Raw genomic sequence first — 26513 nt, forward strand, 5'->3', positions numbered from 1 at the left:
AATGTATTAAAATTAATAACACAATTCTAAATAATCCAAAAGTTCAAAGGAGAAATCATAGTGGAAATTAGAAAATGTTTTAAATGAACATTAAATTGCAGCGCATCAAAATTTGTGGGATACAGCTAAAGCAGTACTTACAGGAAGATTCATAGCTTTAAATAAATATATCAAAAAAATGTCATATCGCTTAAGTTTTCATCTCTCAAAGCTCAGAAACAATCAGCAAATTTAGCCCAGAGAAAGTAAAAAAAAAAAAAGAGAGAGAGAGAGATTGAGAGAGAGGCTGAAATCAGTGAAGCAGAAAACAGGCATACGATAAGAAAATCAACAGAACCAAAAGTTGGTTCTTGGCAAACATAGGTTGCAGTTAAGTATAAGAAGTGACACAATACATTTCCTTCCTTTTACCGCCCCTACCACCTACTAAATTTTGAGTTAGGAAATCCATTGTCTATAGAGTGGGATTATTTTAAGTCCTCCTCCCACAGAAATGCTTTATACCACTATCGGTATTAGTCTGTCAGACGTTCCCTTTTCAACTTTGAGTCTCTGCAAATTCTTTTCTAACTGTTCTCCTATCTCTGTTTGTTCCATGCTAAGCAGATGGCCCAGAAATTAGCCAAAAGCAGGAAGAAGGTGCAGTACAAACAACTTCATCAGCTTGGTGTTCTGCCTGTTCTTTTCATTTATTTATGTTTTGCCTTTTTATTATTTCGTGTTTTTATTTTCTGCATCCAGCAAGTTTTTGTTCAGATTTCTTTTTGAACCGCCCCATAAGCCAACGTTTCTCAAAACTCAGTTGCCTAAAGTGGCTGTTTTCTGTTGCTCATGAGTCATTTCACTTCAGAGGAACAGCAAGGAGCAGATTGGAGATGCTAAATGAAACATCCAGTAGTGTGAAAGTTCCCACCATTCAGGAGCATTAATGTGGCAGGGACTTGGGTCTGTTCAATTATAGTCATGTTTGATTTGTGGATTTCTCAGATTGCTGGATGCAAAAAAGAAAACTCGCTAATAACCACACATGTTCAGAGTTAAGCCTTAAAATGAACTAGACTGATGCTCTTTTTTGGCTGTGGAGCTTCTAGGTGCTTATGAGCTACTTGTGGGATGTTGAGGCACTGGGGCTCTTCCTTAGTGGGGCGGCTTCAGGGTACTGCTTCTGTGTTGCTGTGTTGGTGTGTGAACATGAAGACCCTCTTACCAGAACTGCATCCAAGTGACTTTGTTTGCAGCAGCTATAAACATGGTCCTATCACTTGATCAAGGGCAGACTCTGACTTCACCGAGGTCCTGAGGTGTCAGTCACTTGTCCTTATTCCTTCAATCTGTTGGGCTCTGAAACCTTTGCAGAAAGAGCCTTTCATGATCCTTGTTCATAAAGCCAAATCTACCGCAGTGAATTACTGCTTCTAGAGAGGGTAAAGCAAGGGGGAGGCTGCGTTTTTCCCTGTAACCTGGAGATACTAACCCTCATTCATGTGTTCACCTCTGTGTGGTACCATCAGCTTTGGCAGCCTAGTTCTGGGCTCTGCACTGCCGTTCTGGTGACTGTGTCTCGATGCCGCTATGTGTGAGTGCTCCCATGCGCCTGTGTCAGAAGAGTGTACTAAGCTTTACTTTGATGTGTTTTCCTTCTCAGGCTCCCGAAGGCGAATCTCAACCAATGACAGAGGTGGATCTCTTCATTTCTACGCAGAGAATCAAAGTATTGAATGCTGACACACAGGTATTAGCTGGCTGTCACCTCTCCCAGTGGTGAAATCTAGCAGTATGGCAACTCAGAGACTGTGCCCATGTCTGTTGAGCAGCTGTCCCCAGATGCTGGCTTCTATACAAGCTAGAAGGTTCTGTTTGCAGTGCCTGCCAGGGGAGGTGGGGACGGGGGGACCTTGAAACTGTTTTCTTAAAAATTGAAAGAAAAAACCAAAACATGAATATCGTTTGCTAATAATTCTGATAAGTTTTTTTACCAGAAGATTCACAAACTCAAACAGATTAGCCTTTCAAAATCACACACACACACAGGAAAACAAAATGCAAGCATCACATGTAAATTTATTTTCTTTTACTTCCCCACCAGAGAGTCTACTGGTTGTAAAATGATTCACAACTCTTTTCACCACAGACCATTTTCGGGGTAATTATTAACCAAGGGACTTGCCTCCAGGCCTGGGTGAGTGCACTGGACTTAGCATCCTCTCCCTCCTGCCCTCCAGGAGACAATGATGGACCACCCTCTGAGGACCATTTCCTACATCGCAGACATCGGGAACATCGTTGTGCTGATGGCCCGCAGGCGGATGCCTCGCTCTAACTCCCAAGAGAACGTGGAAGCCTCCCACCCATCCCAGGATGGAAAAAGGCAGTACAAGATGATCTGCCACGTCTTTGAGTCTGAGGATGTAAGAGTGGCTTTTCCTGATTTCCCTCCAGTGACCTGAGCTGCCCCTGGGTGCCCAGATTCCCTCTACTTCTCAGAACCTGAATCATACACAAAACAAATATTTATTGAGCACCATGTGTCAGACACTGTTGTAGTGCTAGGGATATATGGCTAAGTAAAGCAGACAAGGTACTCATTATGAGGGTTGTAGGGAGACAGATGATAAATATACTTAATATAAAATTAGATAATGGGAAGCTTGATAAAGAAAAAATAAAACTAGGTCAGGGGTTAAAGGGACAGAAGCTGTTCCAGGTAGAGTGATCAACAGAGCCCTCTCTGAGGAGGCAAGATTTGAGCAGAGACCTGAATAGAGTGAGGAGAAAGCAAGTAGAAGGGCCTCGAGGCAGGGCCCCGCTAATGTAGCATGAGGAAAAGCAAGGGGGCCAAGCTGCCAGAGAGCTTAAATGAAAGAAGAATGGGAATTGTTCATTCACACCCATCGGTGCCCAAGCAGGCCTCGTCTGGGCACTAGGGCATTTGGGAGACTGCTTGGGGGCTACAGGAAAATCAGGTTCTCTGCCCCTACCCACTCACCCACCTCCTGTCCTTATGAAAACCAGCTGCTCCCCCTTTCACAAAGCCAGTGATTCCTAACCCTCATCTCTCCAAGTGATGAAGTCAACAGAGAAAATTAGTTTATGACAGAGATGGGGCCCGTTCTTCCATTTGCCCTTCTTCCCCAGTTCTGCCTGGAACTGCTGGAGAGGCCACCAGCTTCAAGCCGCGTCAGCTCCCAAGCAGCTCCCATAGCTTGGCAGGCCTCTGGAGCTGCCTTCCAGGCTGGGGCCACAGCCCCACAATGGTTTTGAACTGCAGAGCCCCGGAGAGGGCCACGTCAGTGCCGTTGACCGTGCTAATTATTCCTTCTGCCACAGTTGAATAAGATCTGTTTCTCATATTGAGCAGGGAGCCCTTAAAACTTAAAATTGCCTGTGGTTGCCTTTGTTCCTTTAAAAAGGCCATTTTTCTCCAGGAGAGTGTTCATCTAGCTGCAGTTAATGTCCTCCCTCCAACAAGTAGGAGTCAGAGGCAGACTGCGTTTCTCCGGGGAACCAAAACCATCAGCCTTGGAGAGGAGGAGGTGCTTACATTTTCTGCACCGTCCTTTTCTGGTCTGGTTCTCTAGAAAGCAGCTGTGGGGACAAGGTCACTGGAAGGCAGAGTTTGCAGAACCTCTCCCCGCCATTCTCTCTGCTATTCCTTTAAAACCGAGGCCAAACTTGTAAACTGGTAGAAAATGAATCTTAGGAGGTTCTTGGAAAGTTCTGAAAGAGTTAAGTTTAGAGCCTTACGCGTCCTGCAAGCCTGCATCCTGCAGGCCAGTGAAAAGGCAGGGTTTGCTCTGCTCGCCAGGCCAGAGGCTGCCTGTATGCACAGATGTGCAGGTGAGGATCCCTCCGACACCTCATCTACTCGGAACCCCAAGAAGGGTTTTTTTCCTTGGGGTTCATGTTGGGAAAGATGATGAGAAAATGGGGAACGGGAGTTAGGACAAGTGTGGACCTACAAATCTTACCCGTTGGCTTCCTAAGCAGAGGACAAAAATGGAGTCTGGGCTCCAGACCTAGGAGAACTGGATATGAATCCCGCCTCTGCATACCAGCTGTGTGGACGCTTAACTTCTGTAGGATGATAGTGCCACCCTCTTCGGGCTGCTGTGTGGCTGTGTATAGATACTGCATAAATACCAGCAGCCGGGGCATTTGCCACGTGGATCCACACATGATGGTCAGCAAGCTCATATGTTTTAGTTCATCTGTCCGCTTGTGCCTTTGATGCAAGAAGCAATGCCTCACTCCCTTTTAGTTTTACATCAGGATGCAGGGTGGTGGTCCTCAATGTGACTTGTGGCACACGAAGTCACCAGATTCTGAGTAAGGAAAGGTAAGCATTTCTTCTCCCACAGCCAGCCACAGAGAAAGTACTACTATCACTGTTAATTAGCTGCTTTTAGCAAAAACCAGGGAAAGTAGGGAAAGGAGAAGAGGTTAGAATTGTCTGTTTAAAAATATCTCTCTAGGGATTTTGTTTGGATTTGTTGTTTTTCTACCTGTCTGTCCAATGGGAACAATAAAACAGAATCACAATTCCAAAGTCTAAAGAGCTCTGAGAAAGGGATTTTTCTAGTCAATTTGCTGATAAACCTGCGCTCAACTGCCGTGAGGCCATTTATAGGATTTGTCCACGAATCTTATGCATTTTGCTGGAGGAATATTGCTGTGTTTGTTGATAGGACACGTCTCTAGGCTCTAAAAGGGTTCTTACACAGTGTCTGATTTAAGCACGTTGTTACCCTTTAAGATCCACAATTTTCTGAATTCTGAAACACAGCCTCAAGAGCTTAGAATGAGGGCTTGTGGACTAGTCACACTTAAGCATCAGTCACAGGCTCAATGTGGGGATTTGTCATGGTCCTTGTAAAGCACTGAACGCAGTGCAGGCACATAAGTGCTCAGTTGCTGCTGGCCACCCCAAGTCATGATGTTGATGGATTCATGCAGGGCAAAGTTATCAGAGCCCAGTGCGAAAGGAGGAACAGTGGGAACAGAGTTCCCGTCCCGTGAGCTGTGTGACCTTTGTGTCTGTGGACCTCAGTCTTCTCACCTAGAAAATGCAAGGTTGGACTAGGTCAGGGTCCTCAACGAATATTTTATAATGCCCCAAAACCATCCTAAAATGAAATTCATAGATAATGTAACCTCCCCTTTTGAAAATATTTTTACAAAATAATGTCTTGCCATAAATATAACTCAAAGGAGAAACCAAAGGGAACAAGCTAAGATAACATTGTACTTATGATGATTTGTAACTGTTTGGGCCCAACCAGTCCAGAAGGAATAATGGAGTCATGAGTGCTTACACCTACTTGATTAATAAGCTTAGACACGAGAATACAGTATTTAGCTAAACATTGTAAACACGTTATATTTGACATTTTGAATTAAGGGCTCACTAAGATACACGCACACGCACACAGAATTACCGTCTGGACAGCAGATGTTCCGGCTCATAGCAATGTGATTTACTGGCCACGCAGATGCCAGGGACAACATTCATGCTAACGAGTTTTCAGTCATGAAGCTTACGTCTAGTAAAGTGCTGGACAAAACAAAATGCCCTGTTCTCTCAATTTACACGATAGTTGTGTTCTTGGAACATTCGGTGTGTGCAATTAAAGTCTTTGTGCTTTAATATAAATCGAAGTTGATCCTGGACTCAGATAATAGACCCAGGGGTTACATATGTATGAATATCCAGTGGAGTATTTGAAAATTGTGTAGGATGCAGAATGACTCATTGTGTAGGACTGTCCTTTGCATGGCTATAAGTGTAGCATCTCTGACTCCTATCTACAGATTGCCTCTAGCTTCTTTTTGGTTATTGTCATAACCAAAACTGTCCCCACTAATTTTGAAAATGACCTCTGGCAGGCATTAGTGCCCCATGTAGACCCCCTGGCCTCGCTGATGCCTAGGACTCCGTGGTCCTCTTGGGACTCAGGCTGTCTACCAACAAGGCTGCCCTCTTGACCTCTGTCTTCCCTCTCTGGCTGTTTTCTAGGCCCAGCTGATTGCACAGTCCATAGGGCAGGCATTTAGTGTGGCATACCAGGAATTCCTCAGGGCCAACGGGATTAACCCCGAAGATCTCAGCCAGAAGGAGTATAGTGACCTGCTCAACACCCAGGACATGTACAACGACGACCTGATCCACTTCTCCAAGTCGGAAAACTGCAAAGATGTAGGTACTTTCCTGAAGCTGTTCTCCAAGCTGGGCCAGGCGGATGGGAGCCCGGGTCGTGCGGGGCAGGGAGGGGTGGGGCAAAGAGCGGTGTCAGCAGGACGTTGCTAAGGGCTCAGGCCTGTCTCTGGCTCCCCTTGCATGAGGCCCTGTGATTAAAGACTGCAGCGGATGGCCATCCGCTCTCAGTGTCCTCTGCTCTCAGCAATCCTGAGCTAAATTTGGGTTGGGTTCCAGAAGTAGACAGACCCTGCACTCTGTCCTTACCAAGCCCAGTCTCCAGCAGGGCATAGAAGAAGTGAGATGATGGTGGTAGTACAAGCACTAGTCAGAGACAACTGAGGTTGGCAAAAAGGAGCAGACCAGGAGTTTCAGACAATAGATGCTGCATTCCTGCGGGGGTGGCCTCCTCTGCAGGAGTGTCTGGAGGAAAATGGGGCCATCCAGGTTAGTCCGAGGGTCTGGGTTATCTGTGGAAAGTGGAGGGGCGTGCAGAGGGTTGGGCCAGGTAATAGGAGAATGAAGGTCAGAAAGCTCAGTAGTGGTCTGGGAAGCCATGCATGAGGCAGTGTAGCTGGTGCATGTATGAGGGACAGGAAGAGGCCAACGTGAATGAAGTTTGGGTCAGAACTGGAAGGCTTAAAAGTCCAGCTGAGCAGCTTAGATTTTATCCAGTAGGTAATAAGTACCCTTATAAGAAAGGGATCTTTTTATCCACTATATGTTAGGTGTCCTGGGTTCCCTGGAAGCAGAGCCTGAGCCAGGCATTCTCGTTTAAGGAATTGGGGAGGAGCGTGCCCTCTGACAAAAGAGTGTGGGCACCAGGGTAGTGGGGATCCTAGTTCCTAAGGGGGAATGTGGCCTTGCTGGAGATGAGCTTCCTTCCGATCCACATTGGGCCTAGGGAGCCGGCAGGCCTTGATGCCCTGCGTGGATCAGTCACTGACACCAAGGTCGATGGGGGTGTGTCAGTGTGTTCTGGAACCATAACAAAGCACCACAGCCCAGATGGCTTCCATGACACATATTTATTATCTCCCAGTTCAGGAGGCTGGAAATTTGAGATCAAGATGTCAGCAGGGCCGGTTCCTTCTGAGGGCTGTGAGGAAAGGATCTGTTCCAGGTCCCCCTCCTGGGCTTGTAGATGGCCGTCCTTTCCCTGTCTCTTCATGTCATCTTCCCTCTGTGTGCGCCTGTGTCCAGATTTCCACTTCTTACAAGTACATCAGGCATATTGTCCTAGAGCCCCCCCTAACGACCTAATTTTAACTTGATATCCTCTTTAATGACCCTGTATCCAAACAAGGTCACATTCCGAGGTCCCGGGTGTTAGGGCTGTAACATATGAACTGTGGGAAGGATACAGTTGAACCCATAACAGGGGCTGTCTCCCATCTGGCTAAACAAAATCCTCCTGGGAAGGGGCCAGCCGTGCAATTCAGCAGCCAGGGGAAGGGACAGCAGCCCGGGGAAGGGACAGCAGCCCATGAACATACGTAAAACCCCAGCAGCCACCACTACGTGCGGTTGAGCATATGTATATCTGTGAACGGGAGTAAGTAAATGCACACACATTCTTTTTGGATGCTTCCCAGAAGTGTCCTACCCCTTTATGGTGTCTCTGAAAACCTTACCAGATGGCACGTATCCAAAACTAACTCCTGTCTTCTCTGCCAAGGAAGGCCACAAAAAATTAGACATATCTAGAACACAGTCTTCTTGTTTGCATTACCAACCTTTTGGTCGTGATAACTTTGGCATCTTTTTTTTTTCTTTTTTCCTAACCTTTCTCCTTGCAGAAAAGTGTTTCTGTAATGTGTATTTTTATTTATTTTTACTTCAAGAATCTTGAACGTTGCAATTTGTGAAGCCCTGTGGAATAGGGAAACCAGAGCAGAGAATCCAAAAGTTATTTTTGGAAACCGTAACTCAACACCAAAGCTCCCACCTGTACAGTCTCTTCCTCCCCCACCCCAATACCCCAAGTGGGGACTATAGAGAAAAAAACCGTGGTGCCCTTCGTGGTTATATTGCCAAGTAAAGACTGCTTATGTGAAACAAGAATTACCAAAAAGGGTATGGGCTTGTGTGGAATCGTTTCTTACACACTCCAGTGCCATGGGATGTAAAGAAAACAGCTCATTTGGGTTGGAGTCTACAGGGAACTGTCTTTAGTCAAGACAGGAAGAGGAGAAATGCTTTGATTTCTGTTGCCTGGGACGGCTGCTGATTCAGGCTGTTTCTCTCCTTTCAGGTTTTCATAGAGAAGCAGAAGGGAGAAATCCTAGGTGTGGTGATTGTGGAGTCTGGCTGGGGATCCATCTTGCCAACTGTGATCATAGCCAACATGATGCATGGAGGGCCTGCAGAGAAGTCGGGGAAGCTGAATATCGGGGACCAGATCATGTCCATCAATGGCACAAGCCTGGTGGGCCTGCCTCTGTCCACCTGCCAGAGCATCATTAAGGTACCTGGGAAGAGGGGAAATCAGCTTCTGTTGCAGACCTGAAATGACCTGAAGTGCGACTGCAATCCAGTCATTAATATCTATGAACATATTCAAATCATGTGCCCATCACAGGCATCACTAATTAATCACAGCACTCTTCCCACTAAGCCCAGGCTGAGCAGAATTGTCTTCAGCTCAGCAATCCAGACAGTCATCTGGGATAGGGATTCTTGAATCCCACTCCCCGGGGACACTTGGCAATGTCTGGAAATAGTTTGCGATGTCACGACTAGGGAGGTGGAGATGTTCCTGGCATTCAGGGGGTAGAGCCCAGGGATGCTGCCAAACATCCGCCAATGCGCAGGACAAACCCCCCAGCAAAGGGTCACCCTGTCTGAACAGCCGCCATGCTGAGCTTGAGAAAGCCTGCCACAGGGGGATAGGAGTTCAGATGGGGGAGAGAGAAACTGGGTGAGGGAGGTCAAGGATGGGTTCTTGGGGACTTGGAAAGGTTTGGGGAGGGGGAGCAGGAAGAGGGATAACCTGAGTGAAGGTGGGGCTGGGGCCTGGAGGTGAATGAGCAGAACCTCCTGAGAACTGGCCAGGCTGCCAGGCAGTGCCCAGGCCTTCACGGAGTCACCTTCTTCCCTCCTCACGGCAGCCCATGAGGGAGGGTGGACGGCAAACAGCCAGTTCACAGAGGAGTCATCAGAGATACGAAAGTGACTTGCCCCAGGACCCATCAGCCCTAACAAACAAGCCCAGAGCCCCTCTCCATCCTTCCGACTCCACAGGAAGGAGGCAGAGGAGATAAGGGAAGCTGAGACCCATGAGGGCAGCACTGACTTCCCTGGTGCCACATGGGGACCCATCTTCTGCCTGATGGACCACACATCAAGGTGGAAACAAAGCTCGCTCAGAGGACTACTGTCAGCCCTGTCTGAGCAATTTGCTAAGGGGAAAAGGTTGTTTGCATGAGTAGTTGACCTTCAGTGTCTATAAATGGAGTCTCTGGAATCAGAAAATTAAAAGGTCATGTGGTGGTGAAAGAGATACAGCTGGTGAAGATGGAGAGTAAGGAAACCAGTGCCTGTGTGGCCGCGCTTGGCGAATTGCTTAGCAGGCAGGCCCCAGTGAGACTCCGCTGCCCTTCCTCAGTGCAGTGCTTTCTCGAGGGGGAGAATGTGACTGGCCCAACCATGGGCCCCCTGGCTCCGCTGCTTCCAGCTAGAATTGCCATACCAAGTAAAGACGTTTCCTATGTTTTGGTATTGTTTTTTACATCCTCTAGACAACACACGCTTTTGCCCACTCCCGAGCAGATGCTCACACTGTCCTTCCCCACCACCTGGGGACATTGCAGGGGACGTTCCGGGCTGCTTCATCGTTTCCCATTAGCATTGCGTGTATGAGTGCCCCTCGCGATGCGTTTAACAGGCAGCTCTCGTCCAGGTAAATCAGTGCTTCGCAAACTGATTTGAATCACTCGGGGATCTTGTTAGAAATCCGGGATCTGGTTCAGCAGGTCTAGGGCAAGATTCTGCATTTTCAACAAGCTTGCGGGTGATGACATCACCAGTCTTTGGGCTGTGCTTTGAGGATCAGGGTCTAAAGCCGCGTGTTCCGTGTCTTGCTACTTTAATGCATGCTGACCGTTCCCCCCCCCCCCAGTCATAGGAAATAGAGTACATTTCTAGAATGGAGTTGTAGGTATTGAATTATTTCCATCGCTTTCTTCCCTAGCTCTTATTTTGCCTGTCGTGATCCCCAAAGCATAATAGTTGGTAGGCAAAGCATGTCTGCCTGTTCATCGCCACTGTTGTTCTGCCCTCCTGATTTTTTCTTTTAGTTTTATTTTATTATTAGTTTCAAGTATACGGTATATTGGTTAGACATTTGTATAGTTTATAAAACGATCCCCGCACTGGCTCGCTCTCTCCCTGGCCCTCCACCTAGCCATTACATAAACGCTGACTGCACTCCCTAGGCCGTGCCCCCCATCCCCGTGACCCTCTATCAACTACTAACTTGTACTTTAACCCTTCACCCCTTTCTCGCAGCCTCCCAACCCCCGTCCCCTCTGGCCGTCACCAGATCGTCCTCTATATTGTTGAGTCCGTTCTGATTTTTTTCTTGAACTAGAGCACTTCTTCCCCTTCCTTCCACAGGATCGTCCTGGTTCTGCTTTCCTGTTGCCATAGATACCATTCCGGCTTCTCTCTTCTCCCCTCCCCATTCCCTCACCCTTCCCCTCCCACCAGATTTCTTAATTTGCTGCACTATTCCACCGTTGTCATGGGGACGAAATGACCGTTTATTTAATTGGCACTTCCAATAAAATGGCAGCTCAGAAGCCCAAGCTAATAGGACCCAACTTGAAGCATTGATTAGGAATAGTGGAGCAAATACATGGTCTGGTTATTTCAAATTGCCATCTGTCTAAGCCTCATCATGTAGCACATTTCCTCAATCTAGACATTCTTTCACTGGGGGACAAATCAGGCATCTTAAATCAATTCACATAAAAGGAAAGAGCCCACCAGAGCAATGTGAACTTTTTAGGGAACATCGAGAAAATAGTTATTCTCTTGCTTTTCAGTATGCTCTGTAAAGTTTTCTGCACCTCACAAACGTTCATAGTAATCCCAGTGATTAATAGGTGTGAGCATTTACACAGGTGGCTTTGTCTGAAGAGCTGTGATTCTAACTTGCTCCCCTGTCTTCAGCATTCTTTGCTCGTGTTTCCCATACTTTCCTGGTCTCGTGGTGTGATTGTGGAGGGAGAGGTGAAGGGACTCAAGCCCTCAGGCTGCCCAGTCCTGTGCCGCACAGCCTACCCCTGGGCTCCCGGAGGCCCCGCCCCACCCACTCTCAGTGCCTAATATATTTCTTGGCACATAGCAAATGATCGGTAAATATTTATTGATTGGGTAAATGAGAAATAGGAAGCACTCAAAGGAAAAAATATATATACATGAATGATATCTGAGCAAACCCCCCTTTCTGCAAAAGAAGCCTATTTTTATTTTAGAAATAGGTATTTCTCAGCTTAATGAATGAGATGTGCTGTTATCAGCAAACACATTTTGGAAAAAGAAAAAGAACATGAAAAGGGGTGAAATCATAGAAGGGGAAGAGACTTTGGTGGGTGCCACATTTGTTTTGCCGATGAAGAGATCGAGGTGGAAGAAGGGGAGAGTGGAGTGTCTGAGCCCCCACGGAACTGTGGTGGCAGAAACACAGCTTGGGCTCAGGTCTCCAGACACAGCAGTCTTGTTCACCAAGCCCTGCTGTTCGCAGCAGAAAGCCAGAGCACCCCCGTCAGTGCGGACGACGGGCCTGCTGTCTGCTGGAAGACCAGAGAGACTTGATGTCCGCTCATCTGTTCCTCCACTTTGAAACCAGGGAAGTTTCCCGGAGAATTCTGGAAACCACAGGGAGACACTGATAACAGCCGCCTGTGCATGGACACCAAGTCCCTGCAAGCCAAATTACAGTCATCAGGAGGCTCAAATCCCTCAGAAGACAGAGCAATTCAGAACGTCGAGGAAACAGGCCAAGATGCTGGAGGCGGAAAATTCAGTGGAGCCCCTCAAAATGCACAAACTGGAATCAAAGTCCGTGGGGAAGCCAACAGCAGGAGCCCTGAAGAACTCTTGCCAGCTGAAAACACAACTTTGTTGAGCAAGCTTTCCTCATGCATGACACGTTCTCTATTGTTGTCAATACTGGGAATCATGGTGTAGGAGAAAACGCTGTGGATTTGAAGAGAGACAGACCTGGGATTGAATGTTGCTGTGGGTGAACTTGGGTGAGTTCAGTATCTATGAGCCTCAATTTCCCCTTCTATGAAATGGGCATAATTACAGCTGCAAGATTGTCAACGAGATTAAAAGAGATAGCTCCTGTGACTCTCCAGGTCAGTGCCTGGCAAGAAATCAGTGTTTGGTGACAGGTGATTTGGCTGGTTTTATCGTCGGATAGGTTTTGAGGGACAGTGATCTTAGGGCGGTCACACATGGGATAGTCATGCAGATGGCCAACTGGGCATCAGGCCAGCCAGCTCTCCCACAAGCAGTCACCCCCACCCTGATCTTGCTAGGCCCTGCTCTCTCAGAACATGCTGGCCACTGGTGTGAGTAGTAAATGGACATCATTGGCTCTCATTGTCCCTTGGAGAAATTAAGTCACCTGGGTGCAGGTGAGTTTATTGTTCTGCAGTGGTCGTCTACACCAGTTCTCAGAATCAAATGTATCACTGAGAGTGTATATCAAGTCTCCAGGAAGACTCGTTAACACACAGACTATTGGGCCCCACCCCTGTGGTTTCTGATTCAGTAAGTCTGGATAGATCCCAGACTTGATTTCTAACAAAAATGGCCAGGTCTCGCTGTTGCTGGTGTGGAGTCCCCTCTTTGAGAACCATTGGTATATACCAGCTAGCCAATATAATAAAGTCAGACAACCAGAGGCAAAAAAAATAAAAAGAAAAAATAAAAAAGCCTCTATCCATCAGTCTAAAGCATATCTTAATTACTTAGAAACGAAAGAGGTGCGGGTCACTTCTGCCACTCAGAGAGGCACTCTCGCCATGGATTCTGTTGGTACAAAAGTCACCTAATTACCAGTTTCACCTCCTTGCTTGGCAAGGCGCTTGTCAGGAAGACAGAGGCCTGAGCAAGAGAATCGTCAGCCCAGTCCTGACCTTCCTCAGAGAGAGATTTCATATACTGGTCAAGGAGTGATGATTGGCAGTGGTGGCTGTGGAATTTGCAGATTTCTATTTTTAGAATAAGAGGCAATCCCCTTTCAGACCAGAATGGATTCACCACTGTTCTCCCAGGATTTTCTTTCCACTTTGCCCATTGAGGACACACACGGGGCCCATTTGTGAATTGACCAGGTGCTGTCTCGATCAGTAGTGTGGACTTAGAGGAGAAGAGCCCACTTTTTCCTGAACACCTGTCCCTCTGGTGGCTACTCTCCCTGGAGGAGAGGCTGCTCACCCACCCCACTGCACCAACGTTTAGGAATAGCTTCTTCCTTCCCCTCTGATCCTGTGGAGGAGAACCTTGGTGGTCTTGAGCAGTTTCCTGGTCAGCTGGCCTTGCTAGGTGGTAGTCCAGGCACTTTCCGCAGGAGCGCTGAGCCCTCCCCACCTCAGCTCTTAAAGCGGGGCCTCCGACCACACGCTCTTTGGTCTGTTTACCACAGGGAGCAAAAATATCTTTTTCTGCCATGACTTTTTGTGCCATGACTTGGACGGGTTGAAAAACACCTGCTACAGGCCATTTGGTCTGGAAATCCAGCGTGCAGCAGTTAGCCGAGGCCGAGCAGGAGGCCTCTGGGGGACCTGGGAGATGAGCGTTTATTCTGGGGCTGGATTACGTTTGTCTGGCACCCTCCCCTTGAGGTGAAGCTCACAAGTTGGCAGTAGGACCTTTTGGAGCTAAACCTTCCCCTGCCTGGGTGAGGGAGAGCGGAGCTTTGTGGTGACTTTGTAGGGGTGCTCCTGGACAGACTAGGGCTCCGGTCACTGCCGTGCATGAGAAGGAGACAGGAGGACTGGCCCGAGCCCAGCTCAAACCAGAGTGGAGTGGAGGAGGTTCTCTGAATGGGCTCTGGAACCAGACCAAGTCCTCGTTTTGTCTTTACCACCACCTTTCCCTCCACACTCCATTCTGATTTAGAGGGAAGGGCGTCTCAGCAAGGACCGCGAAACTGCAGACACTCTCCAAGCCGCCTTTTCTTCTTCCTTCTCCCACCAGTGCCTCTATTCATTCTCCCAAGGATGCCTTCACTGAGCGGAATTCTCTCTGCTCCCTGCTTTTCCCCAGGTGCTTGTGAGAATGTCGATAAAATCTCTTGCAGTAATATTCCATCGTATATACGTACTACATCTTTATTCAGTCATCTCGGGCATAAGATGAAATATTGCCCTTTGCGACAACACGGGTGGATCTCAAGAATGTCATGCTAAGTGAAATAAGTCAGATGGGAAAAGTCGAGAACCATATGATTTCACTCATATGTCAGGTATAAAACAGAAAGCAACAGCCGAACAAGAGAAATAACTCGTGGACACAGACAACAGTATGGTGGTCACCAGAGGGAATGGGGAGATGGGGCAGGTAGAAAAGGGGAAAGGGGGTAATGTGTGATGACAGTCGGACACTTTAGGTGCTGAACACACAATGCAACAAACATGATGTAGAACTGTACACTCGAAAGCTATGTAATTTTATTAACTAATGTCACCCAATAAATTTAATTAAAAAAAAAAAATTCCCTAACAGGCAGAGAGAGGGTAGGGAAGCAGGAATGTCAGAGACAGAAAATAAGCCCTCATGAATTGAGCCAGTGGCTGCGAATTAAACGTTCTTTGTTTAGAAGAGGAGGGATTGCTAGCTTTTAACTTTCGGAGAAAAGTCTGTTTCCCACTTGTCTGTTTCCTGACCAGGAGAAATAGTGTGCACCCTTCATCTTTCAAGCCCAAAAGCACATGTGACAGTTTTCCCCTTGTTGTACAGACAACCACTGTATTCAGATCCCTTGAACACAACCGTTTTCCCAAAATGATGATCTTACCCACAGACGTGAGTCTCCACCTAGGATGAAAGGGGTTCACGTGACGCAGGTGGTATCTCCTGAGCTGACGCGGACTAGCACTGGATCGCGGGTGCTTTGGGAGTCGACGAAATAACAAGTCTCCTTCGGGGCCTCTTTTGCCCTTGATGCTGTCTGCTCTGACCCCTTCGGTCTGTCTCGGTGGTCGCCATGTCCACTGTGCTTTGTTCTCTTTTCAGGGCTTGAAGAATCAGGCCCGGGTAAAGCTGAATATCGTGAGGTGTCCTCCAGTGACCACCGTGTTGATCAGGAGACCAGACCTTCGCTACCAGCTGGGTTTCAGCGTCCAGAATGGAATCGTAAGCACCACTCCACACCCTCCCTCCCTTGGCATTCATCTTTCCAGATGGAAAAATTATGTTCGTTTTCCTGCTTAAATTTCAGCTAATTGTAGGTAATCAGAATGTTAGTCCAAGTATGTTTAAAGGTTTAGAAATACACATTTGAAGTTCCCAATTGGAATTAAAGTAGCCAGCCCACTTCATCTGTTCTTCGTGCCTATGTAGCCTCATTTGCTTTTTGGAGAGGAGCCTGGGTTACTCCTTATAGTTTTGGTCTGAGGTCATGTTTATCTGCTTATACTTCCTTGTTTGCTTTGTTCATATTTGAATAATATTAAAAGTTCCGATGTGAACAGAGGGTCGCTATGTAATGGATGTTGGTCTGTGGGGGCCTCATTTTATTTAGTGTGGGGAGCACCTAAGGAATGCTTTGACTCCAAGTACATGACAGGCTAAAGGTTTCCACATGCTCACACACGCGGGAAGCATGTTGTCGCAAGATGTCAACGTCTCATCTGCATAAGCTTTTAAATAAAGGTGCTCCGTTTGGGTGAAAAGTCAACTTTGGAAATTCAAAACATATTCTTTGGGGAAAATTCCGATTGCTTTGTGTGTGAGGTGGAGGTGGCTGTGCCCTGCAGTGCCAAGCTCAGAGCCCTCCAAATAAGAAATGCAGGCTCATTTCCACCAGCCTGCAGCCTCCGCCCGCCCGCTGGGATAGAAACCAGTCACGTTGTCATTTCTGTGAGATGGGAGTTTGATCACTGGTCACTAAGTTAGGAAAGCTGAAAGGAGCAGCTCCACTCCAGCAGGCCACACCTAGGGACACATGGAACTGTGACCCTGAAATGGACTGTGACCCTAAAAAGTAGCTGCTAGCATCATTCAGTTTGACCTTTGAGTCTCACAGGTGACCGTGGGAGATAATATTCACCTGAGGTGTACAGGCCTACAGTTTGAACACACTGGCAACTCGGCGACAGGCCCAAATAACCCATTTTACCAGGACCCAGCTGGGAGGCAGAGTAATCAGAATTCAGTCTGTGTGGAAGCCAGGGATGTGCTAGGTTCCCTATGTAGACTGTATGAATGAGGTAGCCATGTGGGCATAGGGGACCCTACTTCTTGTGAAGAGAAACAAAAAGGTTTAAATGCCCAAAGCCTAACTGTGGCAGCTTCTCAGAAAGGAGAATGCAGGGGGCAGAAGGTTCCAGAAAAGACAATCTTCTGACCCCACTCAGTTCCTTGCCCAAGACAGTAACCTGGCCTTTGACTGACAGATCTGCAGCCTGATGCGAGGGGGAATCGCTGAGAGGGGCGGCGTCCGCGTGGGACATCGGATCATTGAGATTAATGGACAGAGCGTGGTGGCCACCCCGCACGAGAAGATCGTCCACATCCTCTCCAATGCTGTGGGGGAGGTAGGAGTGGGATCCAGGCCTGGGGTCCTCTGGCGCCCCTCACCTCATGCTCGCCCATGCCCTGACCAGGCAGGCCCTTCCAGGAAGTGTCCTTCCCAACCCTAAATACTCCTCAACCGGAACAGACCAGATTTTAAACCCATTAATGAGAGGTGGTCTGGGAGCAAGTCCTTGAGCTAAGATCAAGTCATCTTTAGTCTTCTCTCAGGATGACTTGCTTTCTTAAAGTTCTTTTTTAAGTCTATAAGTTTCAAGTGGTACCGTGTTATAATTCGACAACCGTGTACACTACAGAGTGATCACCCTCAGATCTCGTGACATCCATCACCATACAGTCGACCCCCTTCAGTCCTTTACCCACCCTCCTTTGGCCCAACCCCCTTCCCCTCTGGTGATCACCTATCTGTTCTCTGTATCTATGGGTTTGTTTTGAACATTGAAGGTATGCTAAGTGAAGTAAAGGAGGAAAAAGACAAATATCATTTGATCTCATTTCTATGTAGAATCTAAAAAAAAAAGAAAAGGGAAAAACAAACTCATCTTCCCTTTTTAGCTCTCAGATTAGTGCAACTTCTCTCTGTGGCTGCCCAATTCTCTCCATTTTCGCCATCTAATCTCACCAGAGGTGCCTCCTGGAAGACTTTTAGTCTTCGATTCGTGCAGTCTCCCGGGCCCAGACTGGGCTGAGGTCAGAAGGGCTGTTCCAGACCTGATTTCCTGAGCTGCCCGACCTGTCAGGGAGGGCGAGAGGTGGGAGCAGTTAGAACCCCACAGCCATTCAACTTCTGTTTTAAGAGTTCTCTCCACTTTTTTAAAAAAGGCCTGCTGAGAGCAAGAGCATTTGACTGGGAAAATAAACCTTACCAGTTTTTCATGGCAGTTCTGTTGCCCCTAACTTTTTAGAAAGCCTGCAGACTCCACTCTGCCTGGAGGCCACCTGGGTCGGGGCCCTGTCTGCGGTAGGGTTGGGGTGGTAATCTTCAGATCCCCCCAGGGTGAGAAAAGCCTTCTCCCGCCCCCACCTCCCACTCCCCACCCCTTTCACCCACCCCCACCCCCTGCTTCAGCCCCTGGGCCCTGAGCCTCAGCCCCTGATAACATGTGCTCTGCCCTCAGATTCACATGAAGACGATGCCGGCTGCCATGTACAGACTGCTGACGGCCCAGGAGCAGCCCGTTTACATCTGAGGCCACGCCCAGCGCCTGGCGGCGTGCATGGAGGACTCTCCTCGCTCGTGGTTGTGTTTCTCGTGCTGCATCTGTGTGCCCACTGAGACATTTCCTTCTCATGCCCAGCATTCAGTCTCACACAGGGAGGAATCTGCAAAGACTTCTTTGTTCTCTCTCCAGTTTGCTTTTTCTTTTATTACCAGGGGAATTTTGTATGCACTCCCTTGAGGATAGAGAGCAGCCAGTGTCCACCCGGCATCTGCCCAGGACTGGACTGTCCTGAAGGACCCTCAGGGGAACCCGTGGAGGGCTGTCACTGCCCAAGGGGGCATCCTCCCTTCCTAAGAGGTTCAGACCTCTTCGAAGGAGCTCCTGGGGGCAGCAAAGGAGCTGTTTCAGCAGTGCCTACAATTCATTCACTGATGTCTGCTCTCAAGTCACTTTGTAGGAATATGGTAGTCACAGGGGAACAGCCCCTGTCTCTAAGGATACACCCTGCCCGCCACACACTTGGGCCACCACACATTATTTCTGCCCGGGATTTCTGAGCAACCTTATTCCTCTTCTATAGGTAGTTTTGTTTCAACATAATTGTGTTTTCTAATAGGAGCCTCCTCACCCAAGGATAGAAGGGGAACTCCCTTGGACAGGGATACCATCGTGTTGTCGGCAATTCCTGGGACGTCTATAGCTTCCCTAGGTTGTCCTGGGGTTACAAAACCATTAGGTAAACAGGGGCAGGTGCTCTCTGCCTCCCTGTGTGTCGCACACCCATATGTACACACAGTCTCACTTGCATATATATCACCCTTCCCCCCTCCCTAGCACCCAGGGGCACATGGAGCCCCTGGAAAACCCACATTACCTCTCTGCAAGGCCCCTCGCCCTAGCAGGTGAGATCTGCAGGGGCCGGTCAGCCCTGTCCTGCGAGAGACGCCTGTCCTGCGGCTGAGGCCTGGCCCTGCCAGCACCGTTTTGGCTGCAGGTGTTCTCCAGTGGACGCCACGCCCCATCCCCCCACACATGGAGTCTGGGAAGGTCGACTGCTTACCTTGAAGGTGAGGATGCGGTGCAGTCATGTTACACTTCCTGGCCAAAGGCAGGGCCAGCTCTCTTCTCTGCTCAGGGCCACCAGGCAGGATGTAACATTTGAAAGGCCAGAAGAATACATAAACCACAAAACTAAGGGGACAATAATGACCTCAAGCTACACCTAAGAATCCCCACCTGTGTTCCGGAAGCATCATCTTGCTGCCTCGTGGGTCTGAGAGTAATTGGTGCGGAATGTTACATGTTTTTATCAGGTGCTTCATGTTTATGGGTTCTGTCTCAGTTCCGTGCAAAAATTTTAGTAATGTTATCCTGAGCCAGTTTTTACTTATTCTTGGTCCAAAGAGCATTTTGTTTTCATGTGGATGGGGTGTGGCTTGGTTTGGTTTTTGTTTTGTTTCATTCATGACCTCAGCAGAGACGGGGGAAGAGAAACTAATATATTTTATAATATTAATGTAGCCCCTGTTCTCTGCATCTGGGATATTTATGTGGAAATAGGAATTTGGCGGGCATTTATTGGGTAATATATATTTATAAGCCGAATGGAGGGATTTAGGGGGAGGGAGAAGAGTGAATATAAAGAGATTAGGAACAGAAGGCTTACCCCAGAGCGCTGTGTGCGGTCAGGTCCCCTGGGACCTCCGTACCTTCCGAGTTTTTGTTTTTGTCTTTTTTTTTTTTTTTTTTTTTTGCTTAAGAGTCAGGAAGCAAAGGCATCAGCAGCTCATCTCATCTCTCAGTGTGTGGTACGACAGCCCCAAGGAAGAGGGCCCACACCACCCGGACATCCTCTCTGGGAAGGAGCCGCCCCTTCTCTAGGGGAGCCAGGTGGGCAGTCAGGAACCATGGCTCCAGGGTCTCCATTTACCAAACTGTAGAGTGTCTGATAATATAATTCAATACTAAAAAGTCATGAGTTCATCTTTCCTCTGCCCACAAGAGAAGGTGAATGAAACATGAATGCTGTTACTGCAGGCGTCTGGAGGCTTGGGAAATCATCGGAGGGCTGTGCCTGTCTGCCCCCAGGGGTGACCCAGGGCTGCGTGGCCGAGTACCTGTTCAGAGGCCCGCCCAAGACTGGCCAGGGACGGGAGCTCCACCACAACATCCTGTGTGGCCTCCCAAATAATTAGAACAAAGTGTCTTTACCCAAAGGAGAAGGGAGAGAGCATAGACTTTCTAATGCTACTGCACACAAATCATAGAAAGTTTGATGCTAAGAATATCAATTTGAGAAGTTCTCCTAGAAGCGGGGCTTTTAAGCTAACATATTAGCCTAAAAGGTCATTTACCTACCATATGCTTTTGCGTTAATAAAAGTGACTCCTCCCACCCAGATAGCTCATGTTTCTGGAGCTTGGTATAAAGTCACCTGGCTGAAGTGTTTTCCCTCTGCTCCCATTGAATGTAGGAAGTTAATCTACCTTTGGTTAACCAAGGAGGCAGAATCTTAAATGTTAGTAACTCTATTCTTGAGAGTCCCGTGGGAAGTAGCCGTCAATATCCTTTGACATCTCAGTATGTATAGTTATATATGTAAATATCTGAATACTCCGTGTAATGGGGAAGGCTATGTGTGGAGCATCCCAAACATGACCTGGGCAAAAAGCCACTGTCACCTCTCAGCTAGGACATGCTTGTGATTCAGCTTTGGGGACAGATCCCCAGATTGGTCTACCCCTCCTGGTCCAGCCAGGGTGCACCAAAACCTACCCCACCTCTGCCTTCTCAGATTCGAACATTTCAGGGAGCCACCATCAACCTCAGGTTCCCAAGAGGAAGAAACCCCCAGAGACCGATGCCTAGAGCCCCCGCCCCCTTTCACCGGAGCATGCTCTGTGGGGCCTGGGGCCCATCACGAGGCTGGGCTCCAAAGGCCCTGCAGACGGTTCTACGTGAACATTGTCCCCTCACACCGGCCTAAGGGTCCCAGAGTAACCTACTACCTCCCCCATGGCTCCTGTCACCCCCATGCCCCATCCACACACAGATGAAACCCATCCACGAGCCCTCGGGTCCCTCGACTCATGGGTGTGGCTGTTACCAATGTTTACAACCAAGGGCCACTTCCCCTTAGATGTGTTTACTCTCCCACTTACGAGGCCGCTTCTTGGTTTGAGTTTGTCCGTCTGCTCCTTCCCTGGTTTGGCCGACTTGAACACACGACCCTGAGTCTCCACCCCCATTCTTCAAGGCAGCGCGGGAGGACTGCGTGGCACTCAGCACAGCCCCTAGAGTATGAACTTGTACTATTCTATAAAGAGGGTGAAATAGAGCTTATTGTAAAACATTGGGAGACGTATAGTATTGTATTTGTAACAATATTGTTCTTTGTATACACAAAACAACGATCTCTATATATAAATATAAATAAATATATAAATAAAGTATATATACACGTGAGCCTGGAATGTGGACGCCGCACACCCGCTGAATGTACTTCCTCCGACAGTCTGGTCACCGGGCCTGCCCTCCCCTCCGTAGTGTTTTGGGGGTTGTGATGTATTTAATGTTATCTTTATTTAACTGAACGCTAATGTCTGTAAGAGTTGCTGCAACAATAAACAAGAACTTCACCTCTTGGCCCAGGCTGAGTATCTTATTGTTTCGAGGGTGGGGCAGGATGGGACCCAGGCAGGGGACAGATTTTATCTTTATCCCTGACAGGCCACCTCCTGCCTCTTCTGTAGCGCCTGCTTGATGCCTAGAGCCTAGGTGTTTCTAAATGGGCATATTCGATGAAACCAACTTGGTTTTAAACGTGATAGTCTGTATCACCCGTTACAGCTGATATTCCACAGGCCTGTCAGCCTCCTTAGAGCCCACTGGGTGGGAAAAAGGAATCCTCTGGATTTCTCAGTGAGGGAAGGAAGGAAAGCAGTAGTTACCTCCCCCAAGAGATCTGCAATGAGGGGAGGTGGCCTTGGTTAAGAGGACAGTGGGAGGAAAACTGTACAGTGGCGGGGGCCTCCCGGAAGGCTCCTGAGGAGTTGCTGGGAGGTTCTTCTGATGCTCTTTGCGGTTCCACTTCGAAGCTTTCCAGGTATGACCTCCCTGCTGCACTGGACCCTCAACACAGAGTATCCAGCCCCGTTTCTAAAGGAAAAGGCTTTTAATGTTTTTTTGTCTGCAAATGCCACTGCCCTGTTGTCCTCGTGAAGCCCAGTCACAGCCTTTGAGGGTCTGGAGATGGGGGCTGCTGCTTTGAAAATTCTCTGGGCCCAGGAGACCTAAGAGGCTGACAACTCCAGAATTGTATCAAGAGTTTATTAGGAGAACTTCCAGAAGCTGCCTCGGGCACCAGCGAGATGGTGATTTTCATACAGAAAGGGGACACAGGACTGATGTATGTAGCCACATGGCACTGACTAATACTGGGGGCTTATAGCTATGTGGCATGTGCTTATTAAGAAATGTATAATCCAAGGCGGTCAACAACATGACTACCTACTCAAGAGCCTTCCTTCCACCCCTCCTGGCATGAACTGGTGGTCAGCTTGCTTCGCAAGATGGTGACAGTCATGTTAAGTATCAGGAATCATTTCGCCCAACCCTCCAGCCCCTGTGACCAGCTCTTACAACCTCATGTGACCCCCTCTTCCATGATGGTCCCTGAGCCTCTAAGGGGATGAAGAAACAGATGATGCTTTTCGTGACATCAGTTACCCACATTGGAGACGAAGGCCAAACAGTAATACGAACCCATGCGGGGGAAATGAAAGAGCAATAACGATGAAGATAAAAAGTTCAAGGAGAGGTCGTTTCCGCCAGCATCCCCAAGCACCAAACCAGTGTGAGAACAGGTCTCCAGAAGAACTAAACATAGGCACTTGCCCACAGCCCCAGCAGGAAGAGGAATTGTACGTTTGAGCACATGCGTGTGCCCGTGGCAGGGACAGGTTGGTGTGGAGTGTGTCACCTGAAGGCAACAGCGTAAAATCAAGAAGCTAGGCGCAATTAAAAAGGGGTTCACTTGGAACCTGTGAGGGTGTGGGCAGTCTTCCCCTCCCTTTAAAAAAGGCTTCTGTTGCAGGCCTCTGAAAACGGGGGTCATGAGCACATGTTGACCTCGGGAACTGGGCACCTGGGTCATTATGGGGTGAGAAGGCCGGTTAGGGTTCATATTGGGGTACCTCTAGGTATTTCTTTGGTCACCTGGAATGCATAGCGTGTCTTTAGAGGTCCAGCTTCCAGGAGGACAGGAGACCAAGTTAAGAGGTCTAAGGACTCCTCAATATGGAAAAAAACTCAATCCGGCCAACTGGCACCCTCCGTCCTAAACCCCAATCAGTTGTGCCTTGTCCAGGCATCAGAGCCAGTGGGGTCTGAAACTGTAGGGCTCATTGCCCTGTCGGTTCCTCGGGGACGGTTGCACAAGGCACCTCTTTTCATACCTCATAGTGCGAGGCCTTCCTCAGGTGTTCCCAATCCAGCATCAGCATAACAGGCTGCATGGGGTCAGCATTAAGATGGATTAAGGCCGACTCAAGTACCTGCGTTCACCCAGCCAAGGAGCCTTTTTCTAATGACAGTCGTATCTGTTTCGGCAAAACCATTTTTCCTTTCTATTAGCCCTGTGGCGTGAGGGTTATATGGTAAATGGAACCATCCCTCGGTGTCATTATCTAGTGCCCATTGTTGGATGTCATACTCTAAAACGAGATCCTGGATCACTGTCTATGCGACACGGGTGTCCATTCTAGTGCTTAGTTTGAATAACCCTTATATATAGTTTCCTTTTGATTAGCCCGCCTGCGAGGAAAAACCTGTAACAGACAGGGTCTGTATCTACACAGGTGAGAGCATATTTCGAGCCTTCGCTAGGAGGCAAGCGGCCAATCTAGTCTGCTTGCCAGTCTTTTACTGGGTTGTTAGCTTTGCATAGGTTGATGAGGAAGCCTGCTTTCTCGTTAACAGGAGCAAACTTGAGAATATTGTATAGCTGCTAAAATGTAACTGTATAGGCCAACCCGCTCCCTTTTCAATACTCCATCCTACTTTTGCCCCTTGATGTCCAATTTTTAGATGGAGCAAGTGGGCTAACTCTGCAGCTTGTGTTGGCACCAAGATTTTAATCTGGGCCAAAGCATCTGCCTCCAAATTACTAAGGGGAGAAATATGAGAATGGGCAGGGACATGAAACACAATGAGATCTGCTCAGGGGCCTGCAATCTGTCCCAAATAACTTTCCTAGTCGCTGGCCCCAAATGGGTTTTCCTAATAGAATCCATTCTTTTACTGTTTGCAAAATAGGAGCTGCCTTGTATTTTATCTACAGCTACGCCAGCATTAGGCAACCAAATAACATCAAGAAATTTTACAGTGTGCCCTAGGCCTGTATCCTTTCGGTACTGATCGCCCATTCTTGGTCTTGGAGGCAATAGTGCAAGGAATCAAGAGTTTCCTGTGAAAGAGTTTCACCTGTTAACATGATAGCGTCAACACAACGGGCCCATTTCACAGAGGTCGGGAAGGGAGAGTGACAAATCCCAAGGCATCATGCGATGGCAGGTGGTGGGGCTATGTAAATGTCCTTAAGGGAGCACATGGCAAGTCCTTTGATGTCTTCCCCATGGGTTCCAGGCCTTCTGCATCCCATCCCGGCTTTTACAATTATTGCCTGTACCCTGTACCACTAACTGTTTTCCTCCCAATTTTACAAAGTGGCAAACTGCAGATTCTTGTTCCCCAACCTTCTCAGCTGAGATGGAGGTGAATAAACGTGCATCCTTTCCCAGTCAGCGTTCCCCTTCTAGTTTCCTAACTTTTCTCCTTGTTCTTTAAAAGGATGTCAATTGCCAAACTAACTGCCATAAAGCGGCCAGCCCATTGGAGCGTCCTTCCTTACCACAATGGGCCAGAGACATGCAGCAAACAACCCCTCCAGCCCAGCCAGCATTTTCAGGGGCATCTGGTACCCACATGGTGGGCCACAACCATCTGGACAACCGATACCCACACAGTGGTCAATGGCCAACTTGGCATTTCCCCTCAGAAGCCCCTTTTCCCTTTCCCATTTCTCCTGTCTCCTGGCTGGCTCCCCAGCTGTGAAAATTCCCCAAAGCTGGAGACTGGAGAAAGAGGCTGATTACATGGAGAGTTTCTTAAGAGAATTTAGGGACAGAAAGGGACTCCGGTGCCAGAAGGACCAGAAGGACGGTGGATTTCCACACGAAAGGGAAGGTGTGATAAATGCAAGTGCTTGGTAACAGCTGCATAATCTGAGGCAGTTAACAACTTAAGGGGCCTGCTTACCTATGCAAGCACATTCCTTTCAGGTGAGAGCAGCCCACCCCACCAGGGGTGACCTGGCCATATTGGCTTACTTAGTAAGATAGCATTGGTGGGTTAAATCCTGAAAATCATTGCTCCTAACAGCTGCCAAAAGCCGGGGGAGGCACAGCTTGTACCTTTTAACCCAGGGGACCCCTTTTTCCTGTTGCTCCCTCTCACGGAAAGCAGATCTCACCACACAGAGATGTCAGCTGTTGAGTAAAGTGGAAAGAAAACACATCTCACTAATGTAGGGAGAAGTCCCAACTTGGAAAATGACTAACAGCTGGTCTTCAGAGATCCTTCTATGTGCCAGGCACTGCTCCAAGCAAGATACACAGATTAATTGAGTTAATACCCTCTGCAGCTCTAAGAGATAGAGGACACTATTATGCCCATTTTACAGGTGAGAAACTGAGGGGCAGATTGTTCAAGGACTTAACGTTTATATTTCCAAGTGCCCTGTTCCATCACAGGCTAGTGAACTCAGCATTATACCATTTCCTCTCTTGGTTCTTAAAATCCTTTCTTTCCAAAGTTTTACCTTTTGCAAACCTCAATCCTGTTCAATCAGAGCTGCCCCACCCTCCGGCTAGGCTTTGAGCTCTAGGTGCTGGGGGAGGGGGGCTTTGCATTCCCACTCCTCCCTCCCTCTCTGCAGGCCCCCTTTAAGGGGGTGGGTGAAAGATGGACAGAGATTCCCCCGCTTTAGGTGTTGCTCCTGGAAAGGTCATGGGCCTCTCCTTGTCTGGGTCTTTCTGCTAATCCAGTTCATTGACTAGGGGCTCAGTCTAGACAAATGGTGAGCAACCCCCAGGCACTGGGGTTTCCTCGAGCCCTCAGCCACATCCCCCAGGTGATCCCTCAGAACACAGTTCTCCAAAGGGTACACTTCGACCTAAGCTGCGTCCCCAGCAAGTCTGCAGTCCACAGTCTCACCAGCCAGCTCATGAGCTGTCCATATTCCTCACCCCTCAGAGGGAAAGGCGAAGGGCCCTTCATCCTCTCATTTGGCGGTGCCATGAGCCATCTGTCTCCATCAAAAA

General features: G+C 48.3%; 1 protein-coding gene across 3 annotated transcripts in view; it reads left to right on the forward strand.

Annotated features, from left to right (window-relative positions):
• APBA1 (amyloid beta precursor protein binding family A member 1) overlaps positions 1 to 21777 on the forward strand; it is a 185812-nt gene extending 164035 nt beyond the window's left edge. For 2 of the 3 annotated variants that reach the window (XM_016135531.2, XM_016135532.2), the window contains exons 6-13: positions 607 to 639; positions 1646 to 1732; positions 2223 to 2408; positions 6014 to 6193; positions 8448 to 8660; positions 15449 to 15568; positions 16831 to 16971; positions 18088 to 21777. In XM_016135531.2, coding sequence (XP_015991017.2) covers positions 607 to 639; positions 1646 to 1732; positions 2223 to 2408; positions 6014 to 6193; positions 8448 to 8660; positions 15449 to 15568; positions 16831 to 16971; positions 18088 to 18159 — 1032 coding nt within the window. In that variant the 3' untranslated portion in view covers positions 18160 to 21777. The remainder of the gene's footprint in view (positions 1 to 606; positions 640 to 1645; positions 1733 to 2222; positions 2409 to 6013; positions 6194 to 8447; positions 8661 to 15448; positions 15569 to 16830; positions 16972 to 18087) is intronic. The other variant, XM_016135533.2, reaches the window with a different exon arrangement.
• Positions 21778 to 26513: the final 4736 nt, after the last annotated feature.

The sequence above is a fragment of the Rousettus aegyptiacus genome, unplaced genomic scaffold, assembly GCF_014176215.1.
Source record: "Rousettus aegyptiacus isolate mRouAeg1 unplaced genomic scaffold, mRouAeg1.p scaffold_m13_p_3, whole genome shotgun sequence".
Lineage (NCBI taxonomy): Eukaryota > Metazoa > Chordata > Mammalia > Chiroptera > Pteropodidae > Rousettus > Rousettus aegyptiacus.